Source organism: Tasmannia lanceolata, unplaced genomic scaffold, assembly GCF_043159265.1.
Source record: "Tasmannia lanceolata isolate RefF3 unplaced genomic scaffold, GAP_Taslan_0.1 ptg000048l, whole genome shotgun sequence".
Classification (NCBI taxonomy): domain Eukaryota; kingdom Viridiplantae; phylum Streptophyta; class Magnoliopsida; order Canellales; family Winteraceae; genus Tasmannia; species Tasmannia lanceolata.
The window spans coordinates 1,692,746-1,711,998 of NW_027518725.1; the positions used below are offsets into that span (position 1 = coordinate 1,692,746).

The 19,253-nt window shown below is 38.9% G+C and overlaps 1 protein-coding gene across 3 annotated transcripts; it reads left to right on the forward strand.

Moving 5' to 3' along the window:
• The first annotated feature begins 1,092 nt into the window (after positions 1–1,092).
• LOC143864181 (uncharacterized) lies at positions 1,093–19,253 on the forward strand. 3 transcript variants are annotated; one of them, XM_077375057.1, is made up of 19 exons: positions 1,093–1,238; positions 2,132–2,197; positions 2,403–2,524; positions 2,610–2,667; positions 3,421–3,512; positions 3,603–3,759; positions 3,844–4,129; positions 4,216–4,279; positions 4,427–4,508; positions 4,622–4,688; positions 4,783–4,876; positions 5,655–5,966; positions 6,044–6,232; positions 7,077–7,383; positions 9,287–9,405; positions 15,444–15,854; positions 18,108–18,242; positions 18,340–18,456; positions 18,998–19,253. In XM_077375057.1, the coding sequence occupies exons 2-19, from the start codon at positions 2,158–2,160 to the stop codon at positions 19,133–19,135; spliced, it is 2,790 nt and encodes a 929-aa protein (XP_077231172.1). In that variant the 5' UTR covers positions 1,093–1,238; positions 2,132–2,157; the 3' UTR covers positions 19,136–19,253. The 3 variants fall into 3 exon arrangements, with proteins under 3 accessions (XP_077231172.1, XP_077231174.1, XP_077231173.1); XM_077375058.1 differs by having other exon boundaries at positions 1,119–1,238; positions 2,087–2,197; XM_077375059.1 differs by lacking the exon at positions 2,132–2,197 and having other exon boundaries at positions 1,098–1,238.

Genomic DNA, 19,253 nt, shown 5'->3' on the forward strand with positions numbered 1-19,253 from the left:
GGCGGCAGGAGCAGCGGGCAAGTGCTTGGTAGGCCAACAGCCCAGTGAACCGGGCGGGGCACTCGACGAAAGGGGAGCTGCTGTAGCTGCCGAATCTTCTACTGGTACATGGACAACTGTGTGGACCGATGGACTTACCAGCCTTGATCGTTACAAAGGGCGATGCTACCACATCGAGCCTGTTTCCGGAATTTGACCCAAAAAATCTGTTTTTTTTGTAGCCCGTATAGAATTTGACCGAAATTTCGAAATTTGCGGGACCGAAACCGGTACCGAAAAATTTTAAACCTTGGTCATATATGATAACCAGTGGTGGCCCGGGGAAGAAAAGGGGCAATTATATCACTTCCCGTCTATTAATGTTCGAGGATCCAGGGTCCATAGACAATTAGACAACCCTATTTATAGTCCCTCTTCCTGCATTTCCACCCCCTCTTGTTTGTCTTTTTCTTCTATGTCAGGTTATGACAAAAAATAACTTACAAAAGGGGGGTGGAAATATCATTTCCTGATCTCACTACGGAATAAAAATATTGGATAAAGGGTGGGGGCGGAAGAATAAACTCTCCGCAGGAGGATAATGCAAAAGCTGCCCAAAACTGAATCTGTACTACATAACAGGGCAGAGCAGATGCCACGTGTCAAATATATGAGCCCTTGATTTTGACAACGATTGATAGCCGTTAGATGAAGGAATTTGGTTTCTGTTACTCGATTTGAAGGGAGAGGTCTTTTAACCGTCCCCATCACATGCAGAAAGTGCACTTCCCTTAAAAGGAACGATCGGACGGCTAATAAAAGTTAATGTTTGGAGTGAGACAGATCGTTACCGTTAAATGAAGTGGAAAAAAAGTATTGAATCCACGCTGGCATAGAATGATCCAAGCCGTCCATTTAATGGGCCACAACGAAAATAAGTTTTACCCCAAAAATCATTTCCATAGATTAATCCCATCCCTTCGATCTATATACTTCTTAGATCGGAAGGTTAGGATCATCCTATGGAAATCACGTTTTGGGGAAATGGACAGTTTGGATCATCCTATATGTGGCCGTACAGTAACTATTTAAAAATACTGGACTATACGTGCTTACACCATATAAATGCTCTGCATTTAAGAGCGATTTTGTAGAGCGGAAGCTTTGATTTTTCCGTCCTTTGGAGTGATTTGGTCGAAGAGTTAAATCGAAAGCTTACAAAGACAATTTTCTCTTATTGATGGGTTTTGGAATTTGAGGTGTAATTTTTCTCCTTTTTGCTGATTTTTTTTTTTTTTGGGTGTGCTCTGTTTCAAAGAAGGTTACAAAATAGAGGATTTGAGCAAATTCTTTCATCTGGGTGTTCTTTATTTTTGATTATTTTGTTGTTTTAGAAATGGTTTTGGTTTTTATCACGTTTTATTGAAGATTCATGAAGATCTGAAGCAATAGAATAGATGGGTTCTTCTTTTCTGTCTTTCTTTTGTTTCTGCTCTTCATCAACCGAAATGTTTTAGATTTTTTTTTTTTTTTTTTTGAGAGAGAGAGAGAGAGAGAGAGATAGAGAGAGAGAGAGGATTTGAGGATAGAATGGATATTGGTTTTGTTTTGGGAGATTCGAGGATCAGTTTTTTTTTTTTTTTTTTAATTTGATGAGATCTGTTTGATTTTTCATGATAAATTTTTCACGGGTCAGAGCTTTTTTCTTTAGTTCGTGAAGAATCTGATCCTTCTAAACGCTTGTTACGAATTCGTCTTTTTCTTTTTTGTTCTCTTTACCAACTTTTTCAAACTCTGTCTCTCTTCAAGTTTTGGACTGAGAGGAAAAAAAATAGAGAAATAGAGAGATGTCTGTAAATGAAAATGGATTTTTCTTTCTTTGAAAAACAAGCCCTCCTTTTTTTACGGTTTTCTTTTCGGCCCTTTTTCCGGAGAAAACTGAAAAAAAATAAAAATTCCTTGATTAACTCCAGCCGATCATATCGCCATTTAACTAGCCCTTCTTTCTTTCTTCTTTTCAGTCTTAGATAAATAATTGCAGAAATTTAAAAAAATTAGAGATAGCTTTCTCTTTATCTGATTTTTTGAGTCTTTTTTATCATGAAAGGAACTCAATAAAGGACTAATTTGAGGTGGGTTTGATCGTTTTTAGCCTTAGAAGGTCTCTTTGATGCAGAAATGGACAAAGCGGGTAGAAATGGACACAAGCTTATCTCTGGTATACCATGAAAATTATAGAAGACCCTTTATCTTTTTTATCGAATTTACGAAGAAACAAACAAACCCTTTTGTTTGTTTTTATCTGTTGAATTTCATTTGTTTGGGAATTTGTGATATGATACCTGATAATGTGTTATCTTTTTATGGCTGTTTACTTTGTTTTCTCTGTTCTTCTTTTAAAAGATTTGAGTGGGGGAATGTAGGTTTTTCAGAGAGATCGAAAAAAGTGAAGATTATAGATTGTGAGATGGGTGGTGGGTCTGAAGGAGATGAGATTCATCTGTTGAGTAATGGTAGTAATAGGAGATTTAAGCTCCATGGAAAGGTGGGGTGTTTAAATTCCTGCTGCTAAAGATTATTACTTCATGGATTTGTTTAATTTTCTTATCGATTTTTTGTGGGGTTTTCAGGCTTTGGATGATTGCAATGGTGTTGATCGTGCCGCTGTACCTCGGAAACTACGGTCAGGTATGCAAAACTGAAATGACCCTCTACCATTTTTTTTTTTTCCATTTCTTAATTGACTATCAATAACTTATTTGGTTTAATCTGATTTTTCTTGCCTGTGAACTTCTAGTTTAATCCTGTCTTGTTGTCTGTTTGGAAGATTTCTTTACCTGGAATTTATCTAGGAACCCGGGCTCACCGAAAATTTTATTGATAGAATAAAAAGTACAAGAGGGGAGGGCATACCACCTTATCTCAAAACCAAAATAAAAGGAAAATTACTTAAACTAATACTAGATATGCCCAAAGAGTCACATGTTAAAGTGCCCCTAGGCCTTCTAGGAAGGTCTTTCCACTGCCAATATTTATGATTCTCTTTTCTTTTACAGGCAAAATTAGCTAAAGAGTCAGCAATCTGGTTAGCTTCTCTGAATTGGGAAGATTATTACTATATTCTTTACACTTTTTCTCTACGACAGTAGATCTGATTTGTTTGTACATTTAAAACTACATTTGTGAAAGATCCTGTACATTCCTTCAATTATACTAAAGCATGGAATAACCTTGGCTGAAGTTATACTGAGTTGTGAGGATAGTTGGTAGTCTATTACTTGTCGTGCTCTGTAGTGTCTGATGCAAACTAAACGTATGGTTTTGACAATGGGGTTTTTGGTATTTCAATTCTTTCCAAAAAAAAAAAACAAAAAAAAAACCTTAGTTGGTTTAGCTGTTTATATTATCTAATATCCTGAGGATTTGATTTTACCATTGCAGCCATGAGTAAGCGCAACTGCGAATCCATCTCCCCTCCGTGGCCAGATGCAAAGCATCACTGTGCTTCCAATGGGAAATCTAAACAGAGCATGGTGTGTTTTATTCTGTCCACCTTGTTGTTATTTTATATTCTGATTCCTTTTTCTATTTTGGTTAATGGCTTTTGGATTATTTTCCTGCAGAAAGAGGGAATCCTGGATAGGTTTCCAAAGAAGGTTGTTGCAATTACCAAAGATGAGGAAGAAGTAGCAGAAACCTTGTTTGCTCTAGCTACAATGTGCCCCTATGATAAACCTGTTAAGAGGTGCAGAGTAGAGAGGAGAAGGACAAGCTCAGAAGGTATTATATTCACTCTTCGTCATGGTATTATTTTTCTTTTATTAAGCCATTCTTTTGTGATGAATAGTTTATCTAATTCTGCAGCACCAAAAGTGGAGACCACAAAACTTCCTTTCATCTCTACTGGCACAGAAGCTACCGGTTTTTTGTTATGCAAGGAAGAACCTGTAACCAAACCCACTGATTCGGAGATACCTGCCATTTCCGAAAGCCAGAAATTTGATCCGCAATTGACTAGTACTTCTCAAGTAGATCTCCAAAGGACAGCTCTATTGTCTAAAAACGAACATACACAAAATGAGCAATTGAGTGATGCTGCCAACTTGTTGAATCCTGTGGGAGTTTCTGCAGAGTCGTGCTCTGTAAATGGGTGGGTACTCTGTATACATCCATATATGTTTAATAGGTTGTGAGAAGTATTATGCCCATATATAATTCTGCTTGATTTTCATGCAGATCATTGCAACCAACACAACCTGAATCCCTTCAATTGCCAAATCCAGAGAATGTGTCATTCCCGGTACTCTTCTATGTTTGGATCCGAACCATATTTCTTCTTCCCTAGTGGATAATTGCTACCTCGCTTGAATTTTATCTTCTTTTTTAATAGCTCGGCTTGAATTTTATCTTATTCTAAAAAAAAATGGGTGGGTTGGGCTATTTTCAGGCAGTACCTGCCGCACCCAAACAAGAGATACTGCCCATCAAGGAGAACAAGGAATGCATTGCATTTGTTGCGCACATGGAAGGTATCATTAGATGTTATGGAAAAGATGGTTTAAATACACAACATGCCAACCTTATCATATCGTACATTTTGCATTATCGTTCACTTGATAATCTTTAATATTGTTGTAATCAGAGGGACCTCCAGATTTGCGGCATGGCTTGCCTAGTGGGTCATGTGACGGTCATGGGCAGTTGACACGGTAATTTCCATTTCTTTTTAGAGGTCCTGGATTCATTTTCTTTTAGTGACGGACATTTTTAAAGGGTGTCGACATTTGCAATTCGAGTTCTCAGGTCATCTTCTGCTAAAGCTGCTGTAGTTCGGTCGGATTCTGTCACTTGTGCCACTAGACCTAGTTCAACTACAAATGGTGTTCTGACAGAAAAGGTGAAGAATTGGCTTTACAGAAGATGTTCTTTTTTTTTTTTTTTCGTTTCATTCTCTGTTCTGTATTTCATATTTTCAAAGGAAAATGCAATGTTGTTTTAGGAGCGGATATTTATAGATCCATTGTGAGCGGTGTTTAGTTAAATGCCCATATCATGTCAAACATTTTATGAATTTCTTTGGCTTATTCTAAAGTCAAGTTTCAGTTTCGCCACCATGGCTTATTCTAAAGTGATTAGATGATCATTTTTATTAAAGAATATTTTAATATACCAATACCCTAATTGCCATTTGATTTGCCATTTAATTGTTCCATATTGTCAACATGACTTATTTCAGTATTCACTGTTTGATAGGCAGACTGAACTCCTATTGTTAAACTGAATATGATATGAGGGATAGTCCATATGACACTATTCCACCCATGCGAGTACGAATAACATTGATTAGATATCCTTGCTATACCATTAAGACAATCCAAAAGCATCACATAAATCCTCCACTTCAGCAGTCTTACAAGATCTTCCGTAGATTTATTTACCTGCGTTTTATTGAATGGATTCTCTGCTGGTGAGAAATCTTAATTGGATTCTTCTTTTGTTTTCTTTTTTCTTTTCACTTGTTAAAATGATAAATAAATAAAATAAAATAACGTCTTACTCAGGCTACCTGTTCCGTTTAATTCCCATTCTTAGGAAACATCATGTTTATTCTTCAACTTTATCTTTCAAAACAGAAATTCTTCAATTTATTGAGGTCATGTTTTATTGGTTTGCAGCTTACAACAATGCCAATTTCAGTTGAAACAAGGCAGTCAAGGAAACGATGTATTGCTCATGTGTATATAAGCCATCTCATCTCGGACTATAAAAGTGCCGAGAAAAAGTCCAGGTGGCAAACTCCGGCCAATCAGTCAAAACTGAACGAAGATGCAAAGTTCGGTGTGACAGAGGCCAATAAGCTGACTGGGCTGCAAAACAGTGTTGATAACTTTTTCCGTGAGGACACAAATGGTTTGGCTGTAGAGAGGAATCCACATGAAGTGAGAATTGGTATTCTAGAAAATAACAGGCTTCTCCAAGATCAGCAGGTAATCTTATAATTTTTGTGACCCACACCTTTCTTTGCAAGGCTTCATTGTTCTGATTAGCTTGTGGGTCTTGGCAGGGTTATGATTTTCTATCCTTATCGGCTGGATTTGAATCCAATAATTCGGGAAATGGGTTGGAATCACCTGCACAACTAAATGTTCCTTACATGCATTCTCTTGCTCAACGTCATTCAGTCATGCCTTTCTTGCTCTCTCACACTCCCTATTCCTCTCCTTATCCCGACCAACTGGTGGCAGCTCAGCAGGTCTTTTCTCTTTCCTTTGGTGAATTCGCTTGGTTCTTCATTTGCTGTCAATTTGTTCCTGTATTGTGGTTAGAAATGGTAATTGTGTCTTTTATTGTGCTTCCCTTGTTTCTTAACTGAAGTCTTGCAGATATCGATTTGCAGCTTGCTGTGATTATTATTCCTCCCCCTTCCTCTCTTTTATCATTTCGTTTCTCTAACCTTCTAATTTGATGCAATTCTGGGTCTCTTTTTTCTTTCTTTCTTTTTTCTTTTTTTGAAATGGTGAGATTTCATTAAACAACAGCCACAACCAAGATGGTCATGAAAACAAAAGTACAACAAACAGCAATAGGGGTCTTTTTTTTCTGACCGTTTTCTCTTTTGAGTGGACACCATCATCATTAGGTGCAGTTGATTAGAAAGAAATGGATCTTATTGGTTTCCCCTTGTTTTTCTAGATTTAAAGTCTTGCAATAAATTTTATTATCAAGTGGCTGTGGTTATTGTCCTTCATGATAAAACTCGCATTCTTACCTTGGTTTCACCTTACATTGACATCTAAAATTATGAAGAAGCAGTACTTGCAAATAAAATAAATTGGTTAGTGTTAATAGCTTTCTAAATCAAAATCAATCTCCACTAATTTGAATCATTTCATTTATCTGTACAGGTTCATATGTTAAGTTTATTTTGTTAATTGTAATGTTCATTTCTCTGATGAGCTCTTACTGTGTTTGTTAAAACATTGACATGTGTTCATATGTTAAGTTTTCACTGTTAATTGTAATATTCATTTCTCTGATGAGTTCCTACTGTGTTTTGTTAAAACATTATGACATGTGAGTTGGGTTGGTATTATTAGGTGCAGTTGCAGATACCACAATATATGGCCAACCCATTCCATGGCCCACAATTGGTTCATTCTGTCTCAGCAAAGCAGCAGCATCAACAGATGTGGGCGGCTCAGACTGCTCATTACAGGTCGGGAATCCCCTCGTCACTTCTCCCAAAGTGGCAAAATGGGAATCATGACCCTCCTTCCAGTCTCCCACAATCTACTTCTTCTCTAGAAATGCTTGGAGCCAAGTTCTCGCCGAACCCTCAACTTTTTTACGCTGTATCTTCATCAAGAGAGAAGAGGCAGCACCACCCTGGCGGTGAGAATAAAGGTTCTTCCCCTCACTTACAGTTGCTCTGCAACGGACTATAGATGGATTGGTTCATTGTTTTATTCTTTTGGGCCACAGCAATTCTGATATGAGATTGGTAGAGTGGAGGATAATGTGTTCTTGGTCTCATTTTTCCTGTCAATTATTTTTAAAGCCAGAGTGCTCTCCATCCATATTGGCATTGCAAATCAACCCATTTTTTAATTTCGAAATCGGTCACCTAAGGCCGAACAGACGACTAGTGAGTTGCCCGTTTGAGTCAAAAGATTTCCACCCCCTTGTTTCACAGAAACAAGGGAAGGTGTGAAAGTTGGAGGCTAAAGTGGATGGTTATTTCGAGGTCCCTCTCGAAGAAGGTGGGACAAAACCAACTAAAGCATGTCTTGGCATTTATCTCTGGGAAATGATAAATGCGCCCCTTTTCATCACATGGGACACCCAACTGCAGTGTACGTGGCAATCAAATCCTTTGAATCTTTCTGACGTGAAGTACATCAGCCCATCGGCATGGCACTCATTGATGCACTGCTGCTGGGTGTCCCAAGTGATGAAAAGGGGCGCTTTATCATTTCCCTTGTCTTTTTATCAATAACTTTTGCTCTCCATCTATACTGGCAATGTAAATCAATGAGTTTTTTCAACTTCAAAATGCTATACAATAAAGTTTTGATGGGGGTCTCAATTTCTTTTCTGTTGGGGTTGAGATTTGATAGGCTGACATAAAGATGAGAGGAGATTGATGAAAGGGAAAGGAAGAAGTCATTTTCCACAGCATTGGACCTCTCATCCTTCAAGGAAGCTAAGCTACTACATATAGGTAGCTTTGTATTGTCCAAGCCAAACCCCATTTAAACTCATTGGCCAATCCAAAGAAAGAAAAGGCAGTCATGGACTCAATCTCGAAAATTCAGGTGCAAGCTACAGTATAGTGGGTGGTGGGTCAGTCTCATCTTTGAATGATCTGAGCCGTCCATTTGATATGGCTCGCTTTGGATCTCTTATAGCACAAAAATCACGGGAATCATTGTCTTAATTCAAACTATCTATAATAAGAAAACATTGGTTGTCATGTCCATGCATGCAGACTATTTCAAATATTAAAAAGATTGTATGTATTTGGGTAGCTATCTATGTATATTATTAAGAGAAATGTTATCAGCACTTCTGTATTTTGATGAGGGCACTCCTGACTTTATTAAAAGTACTCTATGGCCCACACCATAAGATGATCCAAGCCGTCCGTTAGATGGGCCACAGCCTAAATAGGTTGTGCCCCAAAAATTATTTCCATAGGTTGATCCTAACCCTCCGATCTATAGAGGGTTAGGATCAACCCTCTAACCTCAGATCGAAGTGTCCCATAAATCATTTTCATAGGATGATCCTAGCCCTCCGATTTATACTGGTTTCCATAATATGCAGTTCCTCTATAAATCGGAGGGTTAGGATCCTCATATAGAAATGATATTCTGGGCACAACCTATTTAAGTTGCGTCCCATCAGATAGACGGTTTGGATAGTCCTATAAGGGCTTACACCATAGTTTTTCTCCTATTATTCCCCGTGCCACTTACCTCTACTGTACTCAGCTATTTATTACTTACCCTTTTTACACTAGAAGCCGGTTGTATCCCGGGCAAGAAAAGGGGGCAAATATATATGGGGTTAACTTATCTCGGTGGATAACTCCGAATTAATTACCAGAGCTAAAAATCTTTAGACTTATCTCGGTGAGTAACTCCGAATTAATTCCCAGAGCTATAAATAAGTAACCACTCATCCTACTACTACTCTTCACAACTTACTCTTCTTCTGTGTTTGTTCTTATTCTGGTTGATAGAAATGGATAGTGAGAACCCATGTGTTGTATCTTTTGGAGAAATGCTAATAGATTTTGTACCAGATGTCTCAGGAGTTTCCTTGGCTGAGTCTTCAGGCTTTCTCAAAGCTCCCGGCGGAGCTCCGGCTAACGTCGCCGTTGCCGTTTCAAGGCTCGGCGGCAACTCGGCTTTCATTGGAAAGGTGATAAAATACCACAGCTCTCTTTTCTCTCTTATTTTGATAAGTGTTATATATAGGGAAATGTTATCAGCACTACTGTATTTTGATGATCACACACTTCACTTTTTTAAAAGTATCATATCGCCCACACCATAGGATGATCCAAAGCGTCCATTAGATGGGCCACAGCCTAAATACTTGTAGCCCAAAAATCATTTCCATAGGTTGCTCCTAACCCTCCGACTGTAGAAGAACTGGGTATTGATGGAAACCTTATAGATCGGAGGGCTAGGATCATCCTATGGAAATGATTTTGGAGGCACAATCTACTTATGTTGTGTTCCATCACATAGACGGTTTGGATCATCCTATGGTGCGGGCCATACAGTACTTTAAATAAAGTGAGGAGTGCGATCATCAAAATACAGTAGTGCTGATAACATTTCCCTATATATATTGGCCCTGTTTTTACTGCTAGACATGGCTGTCCCAGGTAAAAAGTGTAAGCCCTTATAGTCCCCGTATTTTTTAAAAGTACCATATGGACCACACTATAGGATGATCCAAACCGTCCATGTGATTTGCCACAAAAGAAATAGTTTGTGCCCAAAAGAAAAATCATTTCTATAGGATGATCCCAACCCTCCGATCTATAGAGGAACTTGATATATAAAAACCTTAATAGATCGGAGGGCTAGGATCATCTTATGGAAATGATTTTTGGGGCATAACCTATTTACTTTGTTATGGACGGTTTGGATCATCCTATGCTGTGGTCGTACAGTACTTTTTGAAAAATACCGGCTTACTCCTTATAAAATCTCTCATTATAAGCTCTGATCGTCTGATTTTAAGCTATTCATTGTTTGTTTCATTATGAACTCTTTTTGTTAGAATATGTGGAATCCAACGGTTGTATTGGGTTAAGGTCTCGCCGTTGGATCATCTTGGAGGTAGATTCGGTAAGATGGATAACTGAGGCAACTAGATAAATTAGGCTAGTGGATTAGAAGAGGGAAGCAAGGGAGATTAGGAAAGTAGATTTCATTAGGTCAATGGATTAGGATTCCTTACTTTCATAATTATCTTGATTCCATTCTATATTTATCATTTAAGTGCTTCTTATAAGCACCATCAATTCTCTTTTTAATCTATCCAAGAACTAGTGAAATTCCAAAACTTATCACTTTTTGCATATATATGTGCATCTAATGACATTTATTCTATAGAGAGGGAGTTTAATGTACCACTGGCATATGTTAGCATGGCCTGGTCATGTAAATCGATGAAAAAAAGTTGTATGCTCATGTTAGCATTATGAGAGTGAGTGATCTCACCATCACCGTTGGATCATCTTGGAGGTAGATTGGGCAAGGTGGTTAGTTTGCCTTAGATTAGGCAACTAGATTGAATTAGAATAATATCTTTCCATAGTTATCTAGATTTTATTCTATATTTATCTTGGAAGTGCTTTATAGAGGCGTTCTTTGTAATCTTAACAAGCATGGCATGGTCATGTAATAAAAAAAAGAAGGAAAATGCTCCCGAGTCCAGCCATGCATTTTAGCAGATTTTGTCTTATTCATTTAATTCATCTGAGGTGGCTTGTATATTGCAAAAGTGAGCCACCAAATGGCTTTCTGCGAAATTGCCTAGCAAATCACTAGGGAAAAAAGATGTTTTCCAAAGGTAATTTTTTTTTTTTTTTTTTTTTTTGAAATGGTAGAATGATTCATTAGATAATGGAGCGGGCCGAGGAGGACCACTCCCGAAAGTACCCGAGAAACAATAAAAATAAAGATAAAAAAAACTCTCAGGGAGGGAGGAAGTCAAACCACTCCAATGTCATACGACTAACCCCTCCCTAGCCAAAGAATCCGCCTCCCCATTGGCAGATCTCCGCACATGATTGAAAACAATAGCAGAGCCGAGATTAGATCATCTATTTCATCAAAGATAGACGAAAATCTCCAAGGAGGCAACACCGCCCCCTTCAACCATCGAATTACATTGAGTGAATCACCCTCCACAATAATGTGATCCATGCTCTCTCTATCAAGTCTTTTAATACCATGATATACCGCCGTTACCTCGGCCTCCGAGGCATCACATACCTCAAGAGGGCCAGAATAAGCCCACACAATTTTGCTGCAATCATCACGACATAACCCACCTACCCCGGCTGGGCCCGGGTTCGCAAAACTCGACCCAACTGCTGAGCAATCTGACACCTAGCCTCCATACTAAAGCAAACTTCTCTCCACCCCTCCCATAAGTCAAAGGCCGAAACGAATCGGAATGCCGAAAGACATCTTGCCCACGATATAGAGAGGGCAATAATTTTCATATATAGCCAGTACGGAGATTTAGCAACCCCCTCAAAAACTCTAGAATTTCTCTCTTTCCAAATCACCTACCATGTTGCAAGTAAACAAATTTTCTAAAGGCAAAAATTGATATTTCCACCCTATTTTATTTGTCTTTTACCGTTACCATCCAGGGTTGTTAACATATTCAATTCGAATTTCGAATGTCATCCATTTTTGCAGTCACGGTCTGTTCGGATTCTTATGGTTCGAATCCTTGTAGAATAAATTCATCGGATCCTACTTTTAGGGGCTGTTTGTATACAAGGATTTTATATTCCAGGATTATAAAATACTGGATTTTACAAGCTAAAACCTTGATTTTATAACCAAAAGCTGGATTTTACATTTTCAGAATTGTAAAATCCAAGTTAACTTATAAAATCTAGGTTTTAGCTTGTAACATACCAGACTTTACAATCTTGGATAAGATCGAGGTATTAGCTTTAAAATCTTGACTTTATCTTGAAAAATTCAGAACTTTGCAATCTTAAAACCTCGATTTTATAAGCTAAAACCTAGATTGGGTATTTTTCATGATTGTAAAATCCAGGTATTAGCTTATAAAATCTGGGATACTGTATTTTGACTGTCTAGTCGGCCTTGGGACACTGGATCCAAAGCCTGTGTCTATGTCCCGTCCGACTAGATTTCAGTTGAGTCTATGCTTCCCATCCCTCTCCCTCGGTCCCACCCATTTAGATCCGGGAGAATTTAGATGGTGGACGGCCGTGCATGTAAATGCACCCGAAAAATTACAGTGGGCCCACATTTTTTGGGTGATCCAAACCATATGCTGGACCCAAAAAAATTTCTCAATCGGATGATCTTAACCATCTGATCCGTGGAGGTTTCTATCCAATTTAAACTGAGCTATCCCGATCCAGTTGCCCACATCTTTATTCCGAATCCAATCAAACCTTTCCATCAATCGATCAAAGGTAAGCACTAGAGGTGACCTATTCATCTCTTCCAACCGGTTCAGTGGTTAAATAGAAGGAAAATCATTCGAATCCCTTTACTTAATTAGGGGCTTCCCTAGGGTATTAGCACTTAGCAGCAGTTTCCAAGGCTATTGTTCCCCTCCCAAGAGCAAGTTCAGTTTACCGAGTTGTTCGAGCTTGAGTCATTAGGAATGAAGCAAAGGCTTAGTAGCTATGTTCTTACCTCCTATGTTCCCTAGGTGTTAGGTGTATGTATGGTATGGCATAAACAACGAGGACAGGGCCAACAGTATACCAAATGTAATCTCCGTCTTCCCGAGCCAACAAGTATTCCATCCTTGAAGGCATATTTTGTCTAGGCAAAATTTGTGAAATTAGACCTTCATTCTCATGTCTGCCAGCTACTTCATCACCTACACGTTTAGATACACGTATCATTTTTGGATTATAACTAGAAGTTAGAAGCCCCCCTTTTTTGGATCCATCTCACGTCAATAGCATGACCCCTTCTGCCGATAGGTCATTTTAAACAAGTTTCGATTGCAGTGGATACCTGAATTTCAAGTATGGCTCGTAAGAATCTATCTTCTCCCAAAAAATCTTCTCAATAGGATGATCTAAACCCTCGAAATCGTGAAGGTTTTTATACGTCTTTATGTCTCTTTACCAAAGGCCTCGTTTCAAAAAAATACGTCGTCTAGGGGCTTTACCGGGACTCACTAGGAAAAGACCTAGATCCGGAAGTGATCTTAGAAACCAATCGCGTTCCGGGAAAAGATCTCAATATTGTATTCGTTCGGAATTAGTGGATGCTGCCAAAGGGAGTGGTGATGCCATACGCAAAAAGGAAGAGACTCATAGAATGGAAGAGGTAAATAGAGCTTTTGGACATTTTCGTTAATCCATGCTTTCGCTACGGCTCTGGTGGGTTCCCTTAACCAAGCCACTGATTAGTTAGATTCGTAGAACAGAGGAAGAGCCCTATTGGCCTATTCTGGATGTACAATGCAATTTCGGTAGTCATATTCCATTTCAGTTGGAAAATGCAGTTAGATGTTTGGGGTAGTATAACTGATCACGTCCATTTTTAACCTTCACAAATTGGAGGTTTATGATCATCCTACCCAGAAAATCAGGCTCCTCCTATCTGTATCAGGTCCATCAAATGAGTGGTTTGGATCACCCAAATAATGTGGGCCCCACTGTATTTGTGGGTGCATGTGCATGCACGGCCATGCACCTTATGATTTCTCTAGATTCGGATCCTTTGAATCCGTTCGACCATTAAGGTCCATTGAAGGTGCTATTTCCACCCATTTTCTTTTTATTTACCTAAAAGCAAAATTTCGCCACTTTTGTTTATCTTTATCAAAGAGAAAATTTATTTCCATGAAAAGAGTAATGTATCCAATCCCTTTTCCAGCCAAGGATATCGAGTCTGACCGAGGAGAAGGAGGACATCTATCTTGTCTGTCCACACTGGAAGCTTTGATGAGACTCTTTTTGCCAGCACATGACCATAAGTTGTCTTTGCTTATTTCCTTGCTTGGCTACCCTCGAATGGCTTGGTACGCACTTTCCGGTCCCTCACCCCTATTAGTTAGTAAAGGCTTCGAACACCCCTCCTTATGGCCAATTGACGAATGAATGTTGTGAACCCTTAGTGGTGATTGAGTAGGGCTGCAACTCGAGCCGGGTTTTACCCGACCAGCATCGACCTGACCCGACAATAGCCTAGGTTGGGTTCAGGTTTCATGGTTCAAAAGCCCGCATGAATCTCGGGTCGAGCTGGGTTTGAAGGGGCCCGACCCCACCCGACCCGAGTTACATAAGTTATAATATGTACATTTTTTTCTATTGTTAGTTAAAAGTTAAAAGTGAAAACCCACGCACCCACTGTTATTGTATGTGAGTATAATTTCTACTTCTATGAGTTGAGTTGATTCGAGTGTTTGATTCAGCATTGTTTGATTGTAATTACAACATTGTTTGATTACAACATTGTTTGATTCAAGTGCAATGTGAGTGTAATTACATCATTGTTTGATTCAAATGCAATGTGAGTGTAATTTCTGCTTCTACGAGTTGAGTTGCCTTGCCAAACAAGAATTTACCTTAAAAAATTGCGTCAACGTGAAAAAACCCGACCCGACCCGAGATTTATCATGGGTAGGGCCGGGTTTGAGATTCGTGGGTTTTCCGGAAAAAAAACCCGACCCGACCCGACCCGAGATATTTCTCGGGTAGGGTTGGGTTCTCCAAAACCTGACCCGAGTTGCAGTCCTATGATTGAGCGTATGTATCATTCCGTCACAAAAGTGCACTTTGAAAATTTCATTTCCCTGAACTCAATTTTGTTAGGCCCTGTTCGTTCGTTTGAGATTATGCCAACCGATTGTGAGTCGAAAACCAATTATTGGACTCAAAATTAATCATAAATTTGAGTCAATAATTGATTTTGGACTCGCAATTGGTTGGAATAATCTTAAACGGACATGGCCTTAGAGTATGAGACATCTCAACCAGTGGATCATCAACTATCAGCTGAGAAGTGGTTAGTTTAGATTAGGGAACCCGATTAGATTAGGATTATTTTTTCCTCATGTTGATTTGATCATATCATCTTATCTACTGTTCATCAATTTAATTGCTTTATATAAGCACACTTTATCACTAGAAAATTAAAGGAAATCTTATTCCGTGTCAAATTTAACAATAACTAATCTTCTATTTTGCCTTCAAATTACAGTTTGGAGACGATGAATTTGGGCATATGTTAGTGGACATCTTGAAGGAGAACAATGTGAACACAGACGGTGTGTGTTTCGATTCAGACGCAAGGACTGCTCTCGCATTTGTAACATTAAAGAAGAATGGAGAGAGAGAATTCATGTTCTATCGGAATCCGAGTGCTGATATGTTATTGGAGGAATCGGAATTGAATTTGGGTCTAATCCGAGAAGCGAAGATTTTCCATTATGGGTCGATTAGCTTGATTACGGAGCCATGCCGATCGGCCCACATTGCTGCCATGCGGGCCGCACGAGAAGCAGGTCTTCTTCTCTCATATGATCCGAATTTGAGGTTGCCGCTATGGCCGTCGGCCGATGCTGCCCGCCAGGGGATTAAGAGCATTTGGAACCAAGCTGATTTTATTAAGGTTTGAGTTTTTTGTCTGTGATTTTTGCCTATAGATCCTTAATTTAATAAATGTTTACCAAATCTATTGCATAGAAAAAATTTCTAATAATATTTTACAATGAAAAAAAAATTGCAATAAAAAGATTCCACGAAAAAAAAAGAAGAATTTTCTCCAATTTCATGAAAATTTTCATTTGAATCCAACCAGACCTTATATTTTTTGCATGGAATATTATTTTTCATGGAGCTTTTTTACATCTCATATGTAGCACGAGTAGAACTCCACCTGTGTTTTTTACATCTCAGGTTGGCAGCCGGCCGAAAAATTTGCCACTCTTCTATGAAATGAAAGGAGTTGAGTATATAACATGAGTAGGCACATCCTCTTTTTATCCCTCATGTATTGATGTGGTAGGCCCACCATCTCCGTTCGAACTCATGCATAGGGAGGGGCCCACCATTCTATACCACATGCTTTGATTGGGTGGGTCCTACCATCTCCAACCAAACCAAGAATAGGGTGTGTCGTCCCACCATTTCACACCTCATTGTGGGGTTATGCGATGGGGCCCACTATTTTACACACATGCCATGGGCAAGGAATGCTAGTAGTCTTTGAAAATTATGAAATGGCTAGCTAAAAAGTCTGCAGAAAATATTTTCAGAAGGTTCCTAAATGCTACACCGAACTTTTGTTGATTAAAATTCTCAATCAGCTTCAAAATCTAGATTTTTTATCCCAAGAATAGTACTTAAATATTTTACTTAGGATTTTTTCCTTTTTTGATAGTGTATACTTCGAATTTTTCATCCGTTGGTTCAAATTACAGGGAGTTCTGTGAATTAATGAAAAATACTGAATAAAAGAGATGGTGAAAATTACCAAACAAGTGTTGTAGTGACTGTTGGAGAAATAATTCTGTATCTGTTGGAAAGAAAAAAGCAGTAACCAGTTTGCTTCAAGGCGCGAAATTGCTTTCCTTAAGACAGATTTCGCCCCCACTAGAAGTGTGCAAAGGGGATCCGCGAACTGCCTCCAAGATACAATGAAGCCAGTAGGAATGTCCTACTAATTTGACGACGCTATGCACAAGCGGAGTCAAATCCGAAATGCCCTTAGAATCTTACAAGCCTGAGAGAATCAGTCTAATTTCTGTTACTGCAGTATAACAGTAATTAGATAAACAATAAGAAAATAGTTTAGTAAAATGAATTTTGGTGGGAGCAAGAAAGAGAGTATAATGCACTAGAAGTCTTAAGAATTTATCCAGAAATGGGTAAATTCGATTGTTCTTTGAAATGGTTGGGTTATGCAACTTTTATCGAGCCTCTGGTGTCTTTTCAGTGCAAAGTGCAAAGTGCGCCTAAAAAAGCGCCACTGTGCGCCCTATAGCCCATTGCCCACGCCGCGCGTGCGTGTGCGCGAACGGTGCGTTGCACCGTCCCGCGGGTCCAACTATGGGTTCAACCCAATGTGCAATCAAACAAGTAATAGAAAAGTGTAGTGCTTTATAAGCCCTTCTCTTTCTTTTCTCATCCGATTTGGGACTATCTTTTTGACTACATTACACTATTCTCTTTCTCTTGCAAAAAGCAACTATTTCCAAAGAAAAGTTTTTCCTTTTCCAAAACACACTTAAAGAAAATATTTTCCAAAAAATTGTTTTGACCAAAAACACTTGATTTTGAAAAATCTTTAACAGTGACCTGGGTAGAACTCACTCTTAAAAGCTACCCATTAAGGGGAGGGTGCTCAAGTCATTATATGTCCTTCCACATCCATTCACTTTTTCGATGTGGGATCTTTACTTTTTGCGTTGGACCCCAATAATCTCCCCCCACATGCGGAAGCAACGTGGTAACTGTGCAATCCTCCCCTAGGGATTTTCACCATCCTCAAGGGTACATCGGTGTTGATCTTCCCAGGGATTTTGACCGTCATCGAGGGTACGTACACCGGGATTACCATGATCATCAATGAGGGATTCCTCCATCCTCGAGTGTACAGCGGGGTTGCCAAGATCTTCCCATGGGATTTTTATTGTCCTCGAGGGTACACCGGAGTTACCAAGATCTTCCCCAGGGGTTTTTCTCCGTCCTCGAGGGTACAACGGTTTACCTCTCCCCATCTCTGATACCAATTGTTGGGACCTCGGCAGAACTCACCCTTTGTTTAGGGGAGGGTGCCCAAGTCCTTATAAGCCCTTCACGTCCATTCACTTTCCCGTTGTTTTTAGTACTTATTATTTCTTGTGGTGGTGCAATGGCTTAGATAAGCGATGATGAGGTTGCCTTCTTGACAAATGGAGATCCCATGGATGAAGAAGTTGTTCTCTCCCTCTGGTATGAAGGATTGAAGTTGCTTGTTGTCACAGATGGAGAGAAGGGATGTAGATACTTTACAAAGGTTTCTATAATTTCTCGTCCTTTCCTTTAGTTCTTTGATAATTTGTAAGTGAGAAATCCTGATTATTTATTTAATTTTATTTTTGTTATTTTTTTAGGACTTCAAAGGAAAGGTGGATGGATTTTCAGTGGAAACAATTGACACAACAGGAGCAGGAGATTCTTTTGTTGGTGCCCTTCTTGTTGCTATAGCCAAAGATAATTCCCTCTTTCAGGTTTTTATTAATTTCTTCTTCTTTTTTGTAAAACTTTCAATTTTATTTTATTTGTGAAATGATGGCTCATCCCCACCCTTTTCTAGCATTTTCACCCCTTTTATTTATCCTTCCCTGAAAAGCCAAAAAGGGATTGAAATGCAATAATATTCAGGAGACAACCAAAATGGGGTGGAAATTAATTTCATTTCCCTTATTATTCTGGTTGCTGTTATTGTTATTAAGGATTTGCTAGGAAATTTCGCAGAAAGCCATTTCGCAGCTCACTTGTGCAGGAGATTAAACTGCCACCTTGTAGCAGATTTTGTTTTGTTCATTTAATCATCTGAGGTGGCTGTTTTATCCTGCAAAAGTGAGCCGAGAAATGGCTTTTCGAGAAATTGCCTAGCAAATCCCTTCCCAAAGGACTATTATCAGCTAATCATACAAGTTCTTAATAACGCGACAAGTGCCATTATTAGAAGTAGGATTTGGGAAATCATTTTCATTTTATAATTTCTTTGTTATTTTCATAATTTATATTTTTTTATGTGATAACTAGGATGAAAGAAAACTGAGGGAGGCGTTGACATTCGCGAATGCATGCGGAGCGATCTGCACGGTTCAGAAGGGAGCGATTCCGGCCCTTCCGACCACATCAATGGCTCTTGATCTCATCGCGAAATCTAAGGATCATTAGATGATTTGTTATTTATTTCCTTTAGAAAGTAGTTTTGATTTAATCAGTGTCAACTTTTGTGTTTGCATTTAAGTTACTTTACCCTATGAAGAAAAATAAATGGTACTTTTAATCTTTT

Excerpts from the sequence above, each read along its gene's own strand:
- LOC143864181 (XM_077375057.1), top strand. The coding sequence starts at position 2,158 with ATGGACAAAGCGGGTAGAAATGGACACAAGCTTATCTCTG. Across the intron at positions 2,198-2,402 it reads TGGACACAAGCTTATCTCTG|GTTTTTCAGAGAGATCGAAA; the intron begins GTATACCATGAA and ends GGGGGAATGTAG. Across the intron at positions 6,233-7,076 it reads AACTGGTGGCAGCTCAGCAG|GTGCAGTTGCAGATACCACA; the intron begins GTCTTTTCTCTT and ends TGGTATTATTAG.